The sequence below is a fragment of the Chlorocebus sabaeus genome, chromosome 9 (assembly GCF_047675955.1).
Source record: "Chlorocebus sabaeus isolate Y175 chromosome 9, mChlSab1.0.hap1, whole genome shotgun sequence".
In the NCBI taxonomy this organism is placed as follows: Eukaryota; Metazoa; Chordata; class Mammalia; order Primates; family Cercopithecidae; genus Chlorocebus; species Chlorocebus sabaeus.
This window is the reverse complement of record NC_132912.1, coordinates 132,501,901-132,518,341: the sequence shown is the minus strand read 5'-3', so window position 1 is coordinate 132,518,341 and position 16,441 is coordinate 132,501,901. Positions and strand designations below refer to the sequence as shown.

The 16,441-nt window shown below is 48.5% G+C and overlaps 1 protein-coding gene across 13 annotated transcripts in view; it reads left to right on the top strand.

Annotated features, from left to right (window-relative positions):
* Positions 1-286: 286 nt before the first annotated feature.
* EBF3 (EBF transcription factor 3) overlaps positions 287-16,441 on the top strand; it is a 128,598-nt gene continuing 112,443 nt past the window's right edge. For 3 of the 13 annotated variants that reach the window (XM_007964439.3, XM_038009726.2, XM_007964433.3), the window contains exons 1-6: positions 287-952; positions 1,064-1,220; positions 1,588-1,651; positions 2,370-2,425; positions 5,584-5,657; positions 7,288-7,356. In XM_007964439.3, the coding sequence (XP_007962630.1) occupies positions 819-952; positions 1,064-1,220; positions 1,588-1,651; positions 2,370-2,425; positions 5,584-5,657; positions 7,288-7,356 (554 nt within the window). In that variant the 5' untranslated portion in view covers positions 287-818. The remainder of the gene's footprint in view (positions 953-1,063; positions 1,221-1,587; positions 1,652-2,369; positions 2,426-5,583; positions 5,658-7,287; positions 7,357-16,441) is intronic. The other 10 variants (XM_007964434.3, XM_007964442.3, XM_007964437.3 and 7 more) reach the window with 4 other exon arrangements.

Sequence of the window (16,441 nt, the reverse complement as noted above, 5' to 3'; positions counted from 1 at the left end):
TCTTTTCAAGATTTATTTGGGCGAGTAGTAACTTCCTTGGCCGCGGCTGGGCGCGAGGAGCCGCGGTGCGTGGCGGGGGGCGGCGGCGGCGCTCGGTGGCGCTCGGCGGCGGCGAGGCTCGCGGGGCTCGCGGGGCTCGGGCCGGCTCGCGGCGCCGTCAGGCAGTCAGTCGGCGAGCGCGGCGGCGGCGGCGGCGAGGGGCGCGGCGAGGGGCGGCCGCTCCCATATATGGCGCAGGCACCGCCCCCCGACGTCACCCTCTGACAGCGCCGCTCCCGGGGGCTTCGAGTTTTGGCTCCCGGGAAAGGGTCCATTCCTCGGGGAGAGAGGGCTGAGTTTTGTGCGCCTCCGTCCGCTGCGCGCGCCGCTCCAGGCCCCGCCGCGCCCCGCCTGCGCCCGGGACTGCGCCGCAGCACTCACTGCCCCGTTTATTTGTCTTTGGAGCAGGCGGGCCGCGCCAGAAGCGGGCGATCCCGCAGTGTCCTGCAGCCGCGGACGCCGCCTGGCTAGGATGACACCACGTTGAGCGCGCCTGCAAACAACAACAACAACAAGCGCCGCCGCGGCCACCGCGTCCTGCTTCTTCGAAGCGCCGCCGCCGCCGGTGGAGCCGCCTCCGTGCCCCTGGCCGTCCGGAGCGCCCGGCCGCTGGTGTATGTCGCGCCTGCCCAGGACGGGCTGAAGCCGGCGGCGGGGCCGGACCGCAGGCGCCGAGCAGGGCGAGGGCGGCCAGGGCAGCCGCCTGCCGCCGAGCCCCGAGCGCCGCTGCTCGAGGAAACGCTTTCGGCCGGGAGCTGCGGCCGCCGCCAGCAGTTTTCATGTTTGGGATTCAGGAGAATATTCCGCGCGGGGGGACGACCATGAAGGAGGAGCCGCTGGGCAGCGGCATGAACCCGGTGCGCTCGTGGATGCACACGGCGGGCGTGGTGGACGCCAACACGGCCGCCCAGAGGTACGTACCGGCCGCCCCCGCGCGCCCCGGTCCCGGCCCCGGCCCGGCCCGGCCCCCTCCGCCGGCCGGCGCCGCGCTCCTCACCGGGCCGCTGTCTCTTTCCTCCCGCAGCGGCGTGGGGCTGGCGCGGGCGCACTTCGAGAAGCAGCCGCCTTCCAACCTCCGGAAATCCAATTTCTTCCACTTCGTGCTGGCGCTCTACGACAGGCAGGGGCAGCCGGTGGAGATTGAAAGGACCGCTTTTGTGGACTTTGTGGAGAAAGAGAAAGTAAGTGCAAACATACGATCACACCCTCTCTCTTTCTAGAAGTGGGAGTCAGGCGGTGCCGGCGCGCGGGGGTTCAAGTGCCCCCCTCGGCGGCGGGCACGGCTCCGCCAGGCCACCCCGCCGCCGCCGCCGCCACGTGCGGTCGCCCGGGACCGCTGAGGGCTGGGCAACTTCTCTGCGCCCTCGGACTTACTCGGGGCGAGGAGAACGCTGGGTTTCCAGCAGGAAAGTGACATCACCGCGCTGCTCCGAGCTAGGAATCCTGCCATGTGTGAGGCCGAGAGCCTCGGTCGCGGAGGGGGACCGAGCGCGGTGGCCGCGCCTGACACCGATCGCACTAAATGCAATTATTTATCGTTACTTTCAGGAGCCAAACAACGAGAAAACCAACAACGGCATCCACTATAAACTCCAGTTATTGTACAGCAACGGTAAGTGCCTGCTGCGTGCTCGCCGCCCCTGCAACGGCTGGCTCTCCTTTTCCGCGCTGGTGAAAGGACATAAAGATTTTGAGATTAAAATGACATGGATGTAAACACGAAATCTTCTCATGGCATAGAAGGAAAACAAAACATAAACGATCAATAAGTCGATGGCACTTCACATGATTAACCGGTGGGGCTTGAAGTAGAAAGTAAAAAAAAGATCGATACGGGCTCCAGCAGAACATCACTTTTAAGTGACTTTTTTCAATTTTGCAAATTAATGTTAATTATTGGGATGGGGGTAGCTCCATAAATGGAGCATAACTTACTTCCTGTGAACGTTTTTTTTTTTTTTTTTTAAATCCTCGAGAGGCATTAGCAAGAGTTCAGCCTCTCACTCAGTTTCCATTTGGTGCTTTTTCTTTTCTAAAAATAAACGACCACATGGGCCCACCGCGCACAGCCACCAGGCCTGCTCTCCACCAGGCAAATTCCTTGCACCTTGAAATGCAAACCCTAAGAGTCTTAAGGTTCTTAATTAAGAAAGGAAAAAAAAACTAAGCGAGAAGTGGTGGGGTTCTCTTTCTCCCTTTCAAAGGGATTGCCTAAGTTTTGCTGCATCACCGTGGCAGCAGTCCTGAGTTACAGACTTCCTGTGCCCCGTGTGCCCTCCCCGAGGTGCAGCACTCAAATCCTGATGAGAATTTGTCTCTGTTTTTTGCAGGAGTCAGAACAGAGCAAGATCTGTATGTTCGCCTCATAGATTCAATGACCAAACAGGTGAGAAAGTTTATGCCTCTGCACGAGTTTTCACTGCTGGGCCTGGGTTGTCCTGGGCTTCAGAGGCAAGGGCTCTGATAAATGGATCTCATGTATTTGTTTTCCATTGAGCTTCCTTGACATGCTAATGAGAATTCCATATTTACTGGAATGAATGAAGCGATTGGTAAAATAGTTTATGTTGTCATTAGAACAGGACATATATGCTTTATTAAATGTCTTCTGATTGGAATCATATTCTGTCTTAATTATGGTAATTAATATTTGACAGAAAAATTTCAAGATGTCCCCCCTCTTGTTTATTTTTTAAATGCTTCTCTCTCTGCTAGGAATCAGTTCATTTGGATTTTTTTTTTTTTTTCTATAACAAAGGCAGCTAACTCCTAAGCCCATCGAGTTGGACTTGATTAGTTCATTTTTTTTTTCTCCTTTCCAGTGTGATGGTCTAGTAACACGAGACGTTTATTTGGATTTAAAAGTTAAATGTGTTGGGGTGAAAAGTCACCTTGTTCTCCTCTAGTCCATCTTCACCTCGCAGCTCCCCAGCTCCATAATTCAAACTCCAAGCTCCAGGGGTCACTCCAACTCGTCCACTGCTCTGCCCCCTCTCCCACCCTCTGTCATACCTTGTAAATAACATAATTACAAGCAGTTCCTTATTAAATTATTTAACCTGTCTTGGTCAACTTTTCCGATGATAACTATTGGCTATCAGTAATGTGATTAAGTGGAGAAAAGTGCGTCATTGCTTTTTGACATTGTGCAGTCTCTGGCTGCTGGTTTTGTGCTGGGTGGCGTGTTGTTGTTGATTTGGTTGTTTTAAAGATTTCCCGCTGCCCCCATTTTCTTAAAATAGAGTGTTGTGGTGGGGAGGGGGGCAGGTCCAGTTTGTAGATTAAATCCACTCCGCACAGATTGTTTTAAAATGTACTTCCAAGCTGGACTTCACACTTAGAAATGAAAGTGGCTTCTTCGGTTTTGATGCTAACTTTAAGAATTGTGAGCCAAGTAAAGGAGAGCTCGTTGGGGCTTCCTGCAGCCCAGCACATATGCCTCCCACTCTCTGCATGCAATTAGTTTGCAGCTTTTATTTCCCCTTTAAAAAGTTTGTCCTTACCTAGGTAGCAAGGGTGTTAGATTTTAATGCCTGCAGCGGTAAAACTGTGTGGTTTTCTCTTAGAGTAAAACAGATCTGACAGGTAAACTAAGGTCTTTCTGACAAAGACAGAGGCGGTGTGCCTTTCTGTAATTATTTCACTCGATTCAGAGAAGCCTCTGGAACTCGGTCTGCTGGTTGACAGGGTGATTTTATTTCCTTTGTATATAATGGCTAATGTTTTCGGAAATCGCTATAGTCTAATTAAGAGGCTTATGTCGGCAGCGCTAAGTTTCTCTGTTGTTGCATAGAGAAGGAGGCTTCGTTTTAAGTACACTTTTATTGTTCATTTAGCCTTGTACCTTTGCAGTATAAACAGGGCTGAAAATAAAGGCATTTAATCTCCTCTCACTGACGGGCATGGAGGGGGAAAAAAAAAGGAAAGAAATAGCCCAGTAACTGATCAAAGAGTCAATGGCGCTGAACCGACAGTTTATGGATTTCTGTTTGTGCTACAAAATAAAAAATAAATCAAATATAAATACGGGGATCCATCGGAGGACAAGCCACTCTCTCAGAAGCGCTGGTGCCCGCCGCGGCCACGCGCCCTGCAGCCCCCAGGCGGCCCGTTGGCCTGCGGTGACACCCATCACTTCTGTGGTTCTGAGCCGGGTCCAGGCGGGAGGCTGGCGGGTGAGCAGGGTTCCCGGGGAACCTTCCCTCTTCCTAGGAGGGCAGCCCGGGGCTTTCACCAGAAAGAGCTTTGTCCGCCTGGAAGTAGAGGAAAGTGTCAGAAGTGCCCGGGGAGGTAGGAAGGAATTTCCAGATAATTTTCAGGGGTGGGGGCGGGAACCGGCGAGAGGACATCCCTCCCCCTTCCGTGGAATTTTATGCCGGGAACTTGGAGCTCCCAGCCCCGGCCTCCCGCCCCTCCCCCAGTAGACTTTTTTTCCTCCCCCCCTTTTCTGTATTTTCGCGATGGAGGCCCAGTGGAGGTGGAGGCCCAGCCCTGGCGGGCGGCTCCCGGTCCCCAGCTCGGTTTCCCAGCGGCGGAGCCGGGCTGAGCGCGGCGGTGAGCGCACCTAGGGCTTCGCACCATCTGGCGGAGCCTCTGCTCAAAACCCACCCGAGCGTGCGCGCAGAGACTGCCTTTTTACCCGAGAAAAATCATTGTTAGCAGTTTCAAAATAAACACCAGATTGGCCATTAGCACTTTCTTTCCAAATATCATCCGGCGAGGAGCACGTGGCCGCGCGGGCTCGGGCGCCCGGGGGCCCCGGCACTCCTGCGGGGCGCTGGCGACGCCCCGGCCCACGTGCGGCTGCTGCTCCTGGACCTCCCGCCCGGGCTTCCAGGCCGCCAGCAGCGTGCAGAGCGCAGGTCGCTGCCTACCACTCAGGGCGGCCCCGGGGGCTCGGGACGGCGGCGGGTCCAGGGCGGCCTGCTCCCCGCCGGCGTCTGGGTTTGGAACGCGGGAAGCCGCGGGGCGCCAGACTTGCCAGAGCCCGGGGAGCGCGCATGGCAGGGCGGGCGCGGCCCTCGGCCCTTGGCAAACTGCTCCTGCGCCGCTACCATCCTTCCCGGCTTCTTTAGCCTCCGGGCGTTCTGATCGGCCTCTCCCAACAGGCAGATTGGAACTCGGTGTAGACAATGGCCCGAGGACGCGGCCTGGCGGCGGCGCGGAAACCCGAAGAGGCCCGGGAGCCCCGGGTGCCGGGGTCGGTGCCAGCGGGCTCTCGCTCTTTGCGCCCGGGCCTCGGCCTCACTCACCCAGCCCTCCCCGAGGCCCGAGCACAGTCGGCGCCTTCCCTGCAGCTGAAGGCCCCTCGCAGGCCTGGCGGGCGCCCGGAAGAGGAGGCTGGGAGGCAGGGGAGGGAGAAGCCACCGCGGCCTAGCCCAGCTCCGAGGGTGACCCGGTCGGGAGGGTGGCCGAGGGGGGGCCGTGTCGCCTCCCCTCGAGCGTGGTGCACCTGCTGCCAGCCAGGCCTGCAGCGCCCGGGGCGATTTGGCGCCAAAGGCGCGGGCGCCGCGTAACCCCAGCCTCTGCTTGTCCCTCGCGCAGGCCATCGTCTACGAGGGCCAGGACAAGAACCCGGAGATGTGCCGCGTGCTGCTGACCCACGAGATCATGTGCAGGTGAGCTGCGGGCGGCGGGCGGCGGGGGCGCGGGCTGCCTCGGCGCCAGCTGCGTCTACAAAGGACGCCGCGTCCAGGCGCCGCCACCCCGCCCAGCTCCGGGAAAGGCATCGATTGAAATGTAATCGGCCCGAGGCCGCGCGCCGGGCCGCGGAGGAGCCCGCGCTCCTTCCCCCCAGCGCTGACGATCGACGCGACCGGCTGCTCAGCAGAGCGGATTAATATGTGGGCCGTGTCGTTGCGATGTAGTCAAAAATGAAAACAGGTCTGGGTGATGCATCTGTCCGCGGTGCCGGAGGAGTCAGAGATCACTCGGAATCATTTTACTACTTCCTTCTCAGGCGCTCGCATCCTGAGATATACAATTGTCTGTTATTGATAAAAAGGAAACTCTTTTGTACTTATTATAGCGCGCGTGTATGTGAGAATTGGATTGTGATTCTGTCAGTTAACCTCTTCCCTAGAGCAGCGATGCAGCGTTCATGTTGTTGTTAGATAGCGTGCCCGTTACTTGAGATCTCTGTCAGAAGAGCAATTTCCCACCTGTTTTTTTCTAACTACCACAAGAGTTTCACCCCTACATGGCAAATAAAAATGCATCATTGACTTTGTATGTGTGGCATGTGAAATATAGTTGCAAGGAATAGCAAGGAAAGCGTTGCAGGCTTCCAGGCTACAGTAGCAGGCCGCGTACTCTGAGGGGCATACTCCGCCTGGCTATGATGCCGGTTGCCTAAATGCCATTTCTGAGCAGACATATTGTTACAGCACTAATATACAAAAGCTGACTTTTTCTCATATCAGGTAATAAATATAAATTACAACCAATAAAGTGGAATTTCTTTATTATCCACTTCTGCATGTACTGCAATTAACATAGAAAGCGCACAGATGTGATTTAAGCTCTAAGTGGAAGACTGTAGACTTTCTTTAATCACTTTAGCTGTCAGCTTTAAAAGGCTTTATATACTTTGCCTACCATATGGTGTTAATTTAGCTAATTTAGACATGTAACCATTATACAAGTATGCTTTTTTAAAATGCAAGAAGCATAACATTTTTGTTTCATTTCTGCTTTAATTAAAGTTTCAATAACAGAGTTAAGGTAGGCTTAAAGAAGGAACAATAGAAGTTTGTGATAGATGGATGCATGCTTTTGTGGTTATAATTAATAAATGCCCAAAAGAAATATTGGTTGAAGGTGGCATCTTGCATCTTTTCCAGAAATAACAGCTTGACAATTAGAGGTAAACAAAAGCTGAAGCTGTGAAAAGTTATTCCCAAGCCTCCTGCCTTCCCTTCTCCTCAGTTCATTGCAAAGACAAACACCGACATGTTTTCCATATTTTAGCATCACCATTTATATAGTACTCTGGTTACCCTCCTGGTATTAACAGATAGGTTCAACTTTGCTCCTTCCGGTAGAAAGTTACATCATAAGTTTAGCCGCAGAACACGTGAACTCACTGGGTTTAAATTCTCCAAACTGCGTTGGTAGGTTAACTATTTTCTTGACTCCTACCGCTTCATTGTCAGACGTCAGAAAAAAACAAAACAAAACAAAAAAAAACAAGTCGGGCATAAAAGGGTGAAATGCATATTAAAACCACTGTTTACAATTGCTCCACAGCCGGTGCTGTGACAAGAAAAGTTGTGGCAATAGAAACGAAACGCCCTCAGACCCTGTAATCATTGACAGGTAAGGATGACTTCTTTATTTTTCAAAACAAAACCGCAGCAGCAACAAAACCTTTTGCCTTGCTTGGTTTCCAGTTGCTCCATATTTTTGAGGCTGGTGTTGAGCCCATCTTGTGCATTGCACCATTTGTTGTCCGCGTGTGTTACCATGCACAGGTGGGTTGACTTGGAAACCTGGTGGCTCACTCTGTGGGGATTCAGTAATTGCTTGTGAGTTGTCAAGGGAAGCAGTTTCATCTGCCACTGCTCTCACTGTGAGGAGCACTTTATGCCTAGAGAGTTTCTGGCTTTAAACCTAGAGATATGTCATAAAATGCTTTTTGCTAATTTGTTAACAAGTATTTCATTTTTACATTATTTTTATCTCTGATGATAGTTGAAGTTGAGACTTGGGTGATGTTACTGTTGTAATTGTTGCCCAGTGTTAGAATGAATTTAATCTGCTCTCAATTAGTTGCAAAATGTGTCCTAATTTTTTTCCAATTGTGGCTGTCGTTTTATGTCAAGTAGCAAATATGTAACTAACAAACCAAAGTTGTTATAATTGAAACTAATTACACATGCTGGTTACATGTTCCAACATTAATTTTCATAACTCGATTAGCTGTATGCATTCTTTACATTTGCTGCTCTTCATCTTGCTGTTTCTCATATTCCTTGGGCAATGCTGCATCCTTTTAAGATGCCAATCAGCAGCCCTAATGGTGCTAATGTGCATTTGGCATAGCTTTAGTTGAAGCAACAAAAACACCACCATCCTCCTCGCCCAGCCCTCTCCCAACTCGCTGGGTTTCGGTGCCTTGCAGGAGAGGAGGATTTCTTTCTTCTCAACAGTGGGTAGCAGCAAAAGGCCCAGTGTGTGATTGACTGCAGATTTTGAAATTGGTACCCAAATTGAATAAATGTTAGACGTGTACATATGACACCAGTTTTGTGAAGCAGAGGTTTGGACGGTTTTGAAGAGGGGTTGAATTTCCGCAGCTTTCATTACAAAGTTATCTTTTGATCATGAACTTTGCTGTCCAGTGTCTGAAAAATTAAACCCGGAAAACTCCATGAGTTAAGCCTAAAGAAATATGCGCCACCAGTGGAGAGCAATGCTAATGTTTAACTAGCTGGAATAGCTGTTTGCTTAGTGGAGAATGTTCGGTATCTGACAGAAGGGACAGCTCTCTTATTAGTAATCAAATAGGGTTGACCAGTTGTGGCCGTCACTCAGGCAATTGAGAACAAGTTCAACACTTTATAGAACTCGAACTATGAAAATCAATATAATTATATCTGTCTTTAGTGTTGTGGCTATGGAAATCATATAGCCTTAGATTATTGTCTTGTAACTGAATTTATTTTATTTTTTTGATTGGCTAGAAGTGTTTGAGCTATTGGAGTCTTGTCTGAGTATAAGTTGCTTGAAAAGGCAGTGCATGTTGGCTTTGAATGAAGGATTGTGAAAGTGTTTCATCTTTTGAGTGATGCTTTAAATTTTAAAAGAGGACTTGTTTATAAAGTGTGAGATTTCTAGCATGCCACAGTGATGAAGTAGCCATGTTGATTTGGCTAACATTTTAGATGCTGTGTTTTCCTTTCAAAATCACTTTGGATTTGTGCAACATTCAATCCTTTATTGACTATTGATACTGAATAACTTTTAATACTCAGTTTTTATCATATGGTGGGAAATATTTTCCCCAGATATGCAGAAATATGTTCCTTAATTCTTGTCTGAGAGAATGTTTTCTTATATTTGGTCAATTAAAATATGTGCTAAGATTACTCGTATTTCTATAACCTAAGAGAAGTGTGTGATTATTTGATATTCTAGAAGCATGAGAGGAGGGGAAAAAACGTAAAAACGTTTGGTTAATGGGTTTACCATGTTTATTTGAATAAGGAGGATTGAAGCTCCATTTACGCCTGGCATAAATGCTTTGGAGGTCTTAATTATTGATGAAAAATCTGCTCTGCTTCTAAATTCAAAGATCTGGCAATTTTATAGAAATTTTAATCACCGTCTATTTTAGTGATTTTAAGGTAAGGATAGTTTTATGAAATGACAAGTACAATGTACATTTTTAGCATTCTTAAGAAAGCTGTCACTTAGAATGGCAAAGTACTATTAGCATTGTGTTGTCTGCTGTAAATCCCTGTGAAATGATTGCAGTATTGGCACTGTCTTCAGCTTAAGGCATATTTCTATGTGAAAAAAAAATGAAGAATTTAGTGTTCACTAGGGTAAGTTAGATTAATCAGAGAAAGAAGAATACCTATAGGAGGGCATTCTCTTTAGAGTGATACCGTCTTTTGCAACTGAGATGCGTTTCAGTTTCATAATGATAATCATTTCTGTGAGGTGTATGTTGCCTCTGAAAATTAGTTGCTTATGTTGAGTTTCTAGCCTGTGTTTTCTCTCGAGTATTGCAGAATAAAATGTCCCACCAGACTGAGGAGTCAGTTTCCAGGTCCCCATCAGCAGTGTCTCATTTGGTTAGTTGGCTTAAAAAAGAATTATATACAACGTGCTTTGCCGGCTCCTTGTGGCCTTTGGATACATTTAGCAGGTTCTGACCAGATAAGGCATATTTGTCCTGAGGATATAAACCAATAATTCCAACCTGAATTGAGATCAATGGGTCCACATTTGTTCCAGCCCACACCGAGCCTCTTCCGGCACGTTGAGACTGCTTTTCTGTGTTATGAGAACAGAGAAGTAAGCTCCTCGCTCTGGCAGGGTAATCACATTCTATAGACTCTGATGCCTTAAATCAATTAATTACACAATTTAGTTCAGTTATCTTTCAGAAGCATTAAATACTTATGAATGGCATGAAGACCCTTCAGAGAAGAAAAAAAAGGGGGGGGAAAGTGAGGCTGTTTCCCATTACAAAGCCCTTTTCATGTACTGCAAAGGTTTCACTTATGTTAACTGTTTTCTTTCTCATAAAACATTGCTAGAGAAACAATTTTTTAATAGCACCATGGTTATAACTATATGCAGTGTATTTAAAACAATATAACAACTTATGGAGCAAAGGAGAAATATAACATTGTAAAGTAAAAAGCATGGTCAATAAAGAGACACTACAGGAAAAAAAAGTATCTATGGTAAATTGTGTGACCTGCAGAGAACCAAATGCAAGTAAAGGAAGAGTGCACACACATGAACACACATGCACACCTTCTATACATATGTATATACACATGTGCCCATGCACACACACGCATGATTTTTAACGGTATCGCTGAAAAGGATGGGAGTATCATTTTCCTCGTGGAATAATGTTTTCTGGGAAAACACAAAAGCAGATGGTCTTCATTAGGAACACCCATTGTCCACATATCCCAACTATGAACAGATAAATCTCTCCTGTTTCACCCGTGCATTCCAAGGGCTGCAAATGATTCCAGGATGTCGGTGTAGCTGCTAAGCCAACACCGCACTCTGGCTCCCATCACTTGCTCGTGCCATCCCGGTCTGTTTCCCAAGGAGCTCTGGAAATGCCCAGGAAGGTGCATACTCCTTTTCTCCCCCTCTTTGCTTGGGCTGGGTGGATGGAAGGTGCGAGGTCCAACTGTTGCAAAGTGGGGAGGCCGACTGTAGGGGCTGTGGCTGCCCAGGCAGGCCGGGCACATGCAGGGGCTCCATGCAGCGCTGGGAGCGGGCTCGGCGGGGCGGTTCCAGATGGCACCATCTCCGGCGTCCCACTCGCTGGCATCTCTGCGGCAGGCGGTGCCCCCTCCCCAATCAATCTGGCGTTAGTCTATAGAGTTGGGAGACTTATCATTCCAAGTCTGTCCTACTTTCCTGTCTGGAAGCCAGACATCTGTTTATCCCATTTTCTTTCATACAGAGTTTGGAATTGCTTTAGTTTTGGTGGGGGTGGGGGGGGAGGATGAAGTTTTGTCATATTTAACAGCTGTTATAAAATTTCAACCCTGTGGGCTCTGAAAATACTTTTCAGCTGACCTCAGATTTTTATGCGTAATTGACGTTGCGTTGTAGGGAAATATTATTTGCTTAACCTTCCATTGTCTGTGATTTCACATTGTCTTTAGTCAGATGACCTGACTACCCCCATTTCAGCTCTGCACCCCCCGACCCTGCACAGCCACACTTTGATTCATACGCGCGCTTTAAGTTTACACCTCTAAAGTGACTGTGGAATGGTAGCCCAACGATTGGAGATTTTTTTTTCAGTCTTTCTTTTTTCTTTCTTTCTTTTTCTTTCTTGCTTTTCTTTCTTTCTTTCTTTTTTTTTTTTTTTTTTTAGTCAACAGTGTTTCCTTTCACTTCCTGTCACAAAGGTCAAAGAGAGCCGACCTTTGCTGGCAGTCCTGCTCACTGAATTATTCATGGGATTGACTTTTTGTCAGCACACACAGTTGTGCTCTGGGACATTTTATTCATTTACCTCATTTAAAGCGCCTTTCTGCACCTGTTCAAGTATTAATATCATGTAATTTGGGCCTAATGCCGATTTTGCTGAACACTCATTATATTTTTTATTAGCTATATTTCCAAACGATTATGTATGATTATTACCAAGCCTTACAAACAGCACCGGGTTATTCCCTAGCCCTTTACATCTTCTTGTCAGGTTGTTTTCAGAAGCGGGGAGGATAAACATTTGACCAGTCCCAATGTTTTTATTCCTACTCCATCTCCAAGCAGAGAACTTAAAGCTTCCTCCCTCATGGCTTTGCACGAGCGTGATTAAATCCAACTCCGCTGAAGCTGTACAAATGCCAGCATTTATAAGGTCAACGCTTTTGTTAAAAATGCTATGTAAATGAGGATCTGCAAAAAGGGACATTAAATAAAATTAAATTCATTGTCTTCTTTAATGTCATTTACATTTTGGCTAAGCCTCGGCCTGTCAAGGAGGATTTTAAAAATAATATTAATTACACATCATTTAGGGATCCAAGGTTTTCTATTCAGTAGCATTTGGATAACCTGCAAAACGGAGACTGTTTATTAACTTCTTAAATGACAACTCGTCATTTCATCTGCATAATGCAATGAAAACAGTATAGTTTAGTGTTAATTTTTCCTTCTCAGTTTTCTTAAAGATGTGAATATAATTATCATTGGATAGGCCTTGGGGTCCTGGAGATCCTCTCTTGGCGGAGGCTGTGCATTGGAGACGCTCTTTGGTTCAGGGTCTGTTTTAATACATTGGGCCTTCAGTGAAGGGAAAGTATTGGCTAGAAATTTGGCAATATTAAAACACCCTTTGGATGAATGGATGTGGCTACAAAGAATCTGATTCTGGCTGGCACCGGCCCCATTTGGCTTCGCCAGGCTCAGGTGTGAATGGCTGTTTTATTCCCTGGCAGCGCCAGTAGGGAGAGGCAAAAAGTTCACTGCATTCATTCATCCTTTCAATTTTTCCCCCCAAACTTCTGAAAATAAACAGAAAAGGAAGAGCTGCATTATGGAGGCACAATGGCATGCTTTCATTTAAAGAGGGAGGCACCAGGAACAGTGCTCACTTTGTAGGTTTGCTCTGCCCATAACCTTGAGATGCGGGTGTGCACCACGCCGGCTGCATGGTCAGCCTCCGCTGTGTGTCACAGCGCGCATGGTCCCCTGCCATGGTGGGTTGGGGCTACCACCAGGCCCGGGCCTGCATGTCTGGCCTAGGCCGAGGAGGCCTGCGAGATTTATGGCTGCCTGACCTGGGTAAGGACTCGACTGCCAGGCCAGTCGAGGGCTGGGTTTGAAAACAAGCCACACACCCACAATGACTTCCGCATCACTCTCAACCAACTCGGATTCCTGTGTGCTTGTGCAAGGGTGAAAACCTCATGGTGTTGCTTGCCCGGGCCCCGCAGCAGCATGCAGTCGGGTATGAACGTGCAGGGGTGGAGGCAAGGGCTGGAAGCAGGGCTGTCAGAAGCTATACTCTGGGAGGCATGTTGACGCAAACCATCCTGCGCCGCTGCGGCAGCCTTATCAGGTGAGGAGCGAAGATATTGCAGTGCCTGTAATTGTGTTAGGATGGCATGGGTGAATTGGATTACTTTATGGAAAGCCGTCCAAACTCGAGGTTCTGTTACGCATGCTTACAGGAAGCAAATAATTACTCTGTGCACCAGAAGATAATTGGGGCTGGCCAGAGGCCTTCTCGTGATGCCGAAGAAAGCAGGAGAAGCTGGCCTCGTCAAAGCCTTTAGGAGACAGAAAAGGAGGATGGTGATCTTTGCTAGGCATAGGTGTCTCACTGTGATGCTGTAATCGTTGGTTACTTTTTAAAGATGGTGAATAATTTATCAGAATTCAAACTAACAGTGGCAAAGGGAGACACGTTGAAGAGGATAAAAATTCCAAGCTCTAATGATGGAAATTGTCGTTGCAGACAGGAAGTGATTGACAAGTGGGGGTACAGGAAGTGAAAACTGAAGGAGCTTAACCTGCAGTTGGCAAAGCTTCTGCAGCCTACACTTGGAGAAAATGAGAACCATCCCTCCGTCAGCTTTGCCAGCACACAAGCTCCTCTTGTGTGTTTATCTTAATAGCAAATCTCCCAAAAATGTTTGTGGTCCAAACTCTATATAATGAGACATTATGCTGACATTATTCATGCTTTAAAATAAAAATATGGCTATCATTTAGAAAAATTAGTGCAGGAATTTTATGGGTTAAGGGTTTTTTTGTTGTTGTTCTTGTTGAATTTTATAAGCTTCTTAGTCTTTGGGGTAACCAGCGTTCATTAAATTGTAGAAGCTTGAGAAAACTGTTTTCAAAACGATGTATTCAGAAAAAGGTCAAACGTATCTGTCAAAAGAGTAAATGCTATAAATTTGCCAGCAGTTCGATAGAGAGCACTGCAGGGAGGGGTATTGGGAAACTCTTATTTTAGTTGTTTTTGAATCACTCATTTCCCCTTCCCTTTAAAAACAACACAAATGAAAACGATCCCTCTCCAATTCCTTCGCTGGAAGTCGCTCAGCTAGAAAATACTCAAAATTCATGCAGGACTGTGGTGCCCGAATGGATGGGGCGCATCCTCTGCAAACAGTGGTGGGGGCAGCGGCCGCGCCTTCCCAGTAATTCACTAGGAAATGAGTTTAACATGTGCGGAAAGGAAGGGGCTCGCGGTTGTGTTGTTGTAGGACATGGAGCCCAGGCCCCGCGAACGGAAGGAGTCGGCTCCAGCGTGTCTCTGCTGGAAGACGGAGCTGCCTGCACATCTGGAGAGGAGGCCGTGCATTTGCCCAGACAGGCAGCTCCAGCCGCCGCCCCTGCCTCCGCCCCCTCCCCTCCCTCCCCTCCCTCCTCTCCCTCCCTCCTCCCTTCACTCTCCACCCTCCTGCCTATATTTTCCTCTGTCCCTCTCAGCAGAAAGCAGTTGGGGGCGGGGTGCCATGTTGAAGCACACAAGGAAACAAAACTTTGGCAGTGTTTAAGGCCCTAAAAGCATTTGCCCTGGTAAGGTTGACTTTACAAAGGGCGAAAGACCAACCTCGACCCTTGAGGCCTGCCGGTGGAGTCCAGGTTTCCACAATGGTTTCATAAGGAACTGCACCCCTCCCTCTTTCTGTAAGTTTTCGTGGAATCAGAAAACTTGCAGAGAGATGGCTAATCTGGATGTTGCGGAGCTGCTGAAAAACAGGTCCGGAGGCCTGTGCCTGGGCTGGAGCCATCCGAGGGTGACATACGTGCAGTACAAGCCCGGGATTGGATTATGGGCCTGGGCAGGCAGAGTGCGCCTTCCCCAGGCGTGCATGTGGGGATCCTGAGCAGGGTCACCCAACGCTGGGCAGCGATGGGGCCTGCATCAAAGGTCACGTTCCCCCAAGAGTCCCATCACTTGGAACAGGGTCATTTAGGCCCAATGGGGGAGTGTCCCTTTTATTTGATGTAACACCCAGGAAAGCCAGCTTAGTATTGGAGCCTAGGACGATGCTCACTGGTTTGGGGAGGGGCTCCTCCCTGAGTGCCCCCTAAGTTTTCTTTTTCTTTCTTTCTTTCCTTTTTTTCTTGTTATTTTGAGATGGAGTTTTAATCTTGTTGCCCCAAGCTGGAGTACAATGGCACGATCTTGGCTCACCGCAACCTCCGCCTCCTGGGTTCAAGCGATTCTCCTGCCTCAGCCTCCCAAGTAGCTGGAATTACAGGCATGCGCCACCATGCCCAGCTAATTTTGTATTTTTTTTAGTAGAGATGGGGTTTCTCCATGTTGGTCAGGCTGGTCTTGAACTCCTGACCTCAGGTGATCCGCCCACCTTGGCCTCCCAAAGTGCTGGGATTATAGGTGAGAGCCACCGCACAAGTGCCCCTTAAGTTTTCTAAGAACTTCAGCACCAGGAGAGATGGCTGGCAGGGGCCTAAATGCTCTTCTGACAGATTAATGCAGGTGTCCTTTCCAAGTTGTCATTGTTAAGAACCACACGTCCGGCTCTGCAGAATGACATCCCATGGTCAGGAGGAAGGACCGGGAGATGCAGACAGCCTGGGGGGCAGGGCATAAAGCAGGGACATTGAAGCCACACCAGCAATAGGCACCCCTAACCTGGCCTTGTCTTCTTCTGCGTCTGATGCGGATTTAAAGGTGTTCTCATAATGCTTTAAAAACAGTAAATATAGTATATTTTAGAGCAGTGTTAGGTTTACAGAAAAATGAGCAGAGAGTACCGAGTTCCCGTATCCCTGAACCTCCCTCCACCTCCCTGCTTTCCACAGTATTAACGTCTTGCTTTGGTGCACTATCCTCATTACACCTGAGCCAATGCTGATACACAAATATGAACTAACGTCTGCAGTTTACATTGGGTTCACTCTTGGTGTGGTACATTTCATGGGTTTTGGCAAACGCATTGTGACATGTACCTGCCATTGCACGGCCGTGCAGAATAGTTTCACATGTGCTCCACCTAGCCACCCCTCCCCCTTTTTTGAACCCCTGGCAGCCCTGGATCCTTTTTACTGTGTCTCTAGTTTTGCTTTTTCAGAATGTGGTAGAGTTGGTAGCATACATTATGTAGTTTTTCCAGGCTAGCTGCTGCTGCTGCTGCCTTTTTTTTTTGAGATGGAGTGTTTGCTCTTGTTGCCCAGGCTGGAGTGCAATGGTGCAATTGTGGCT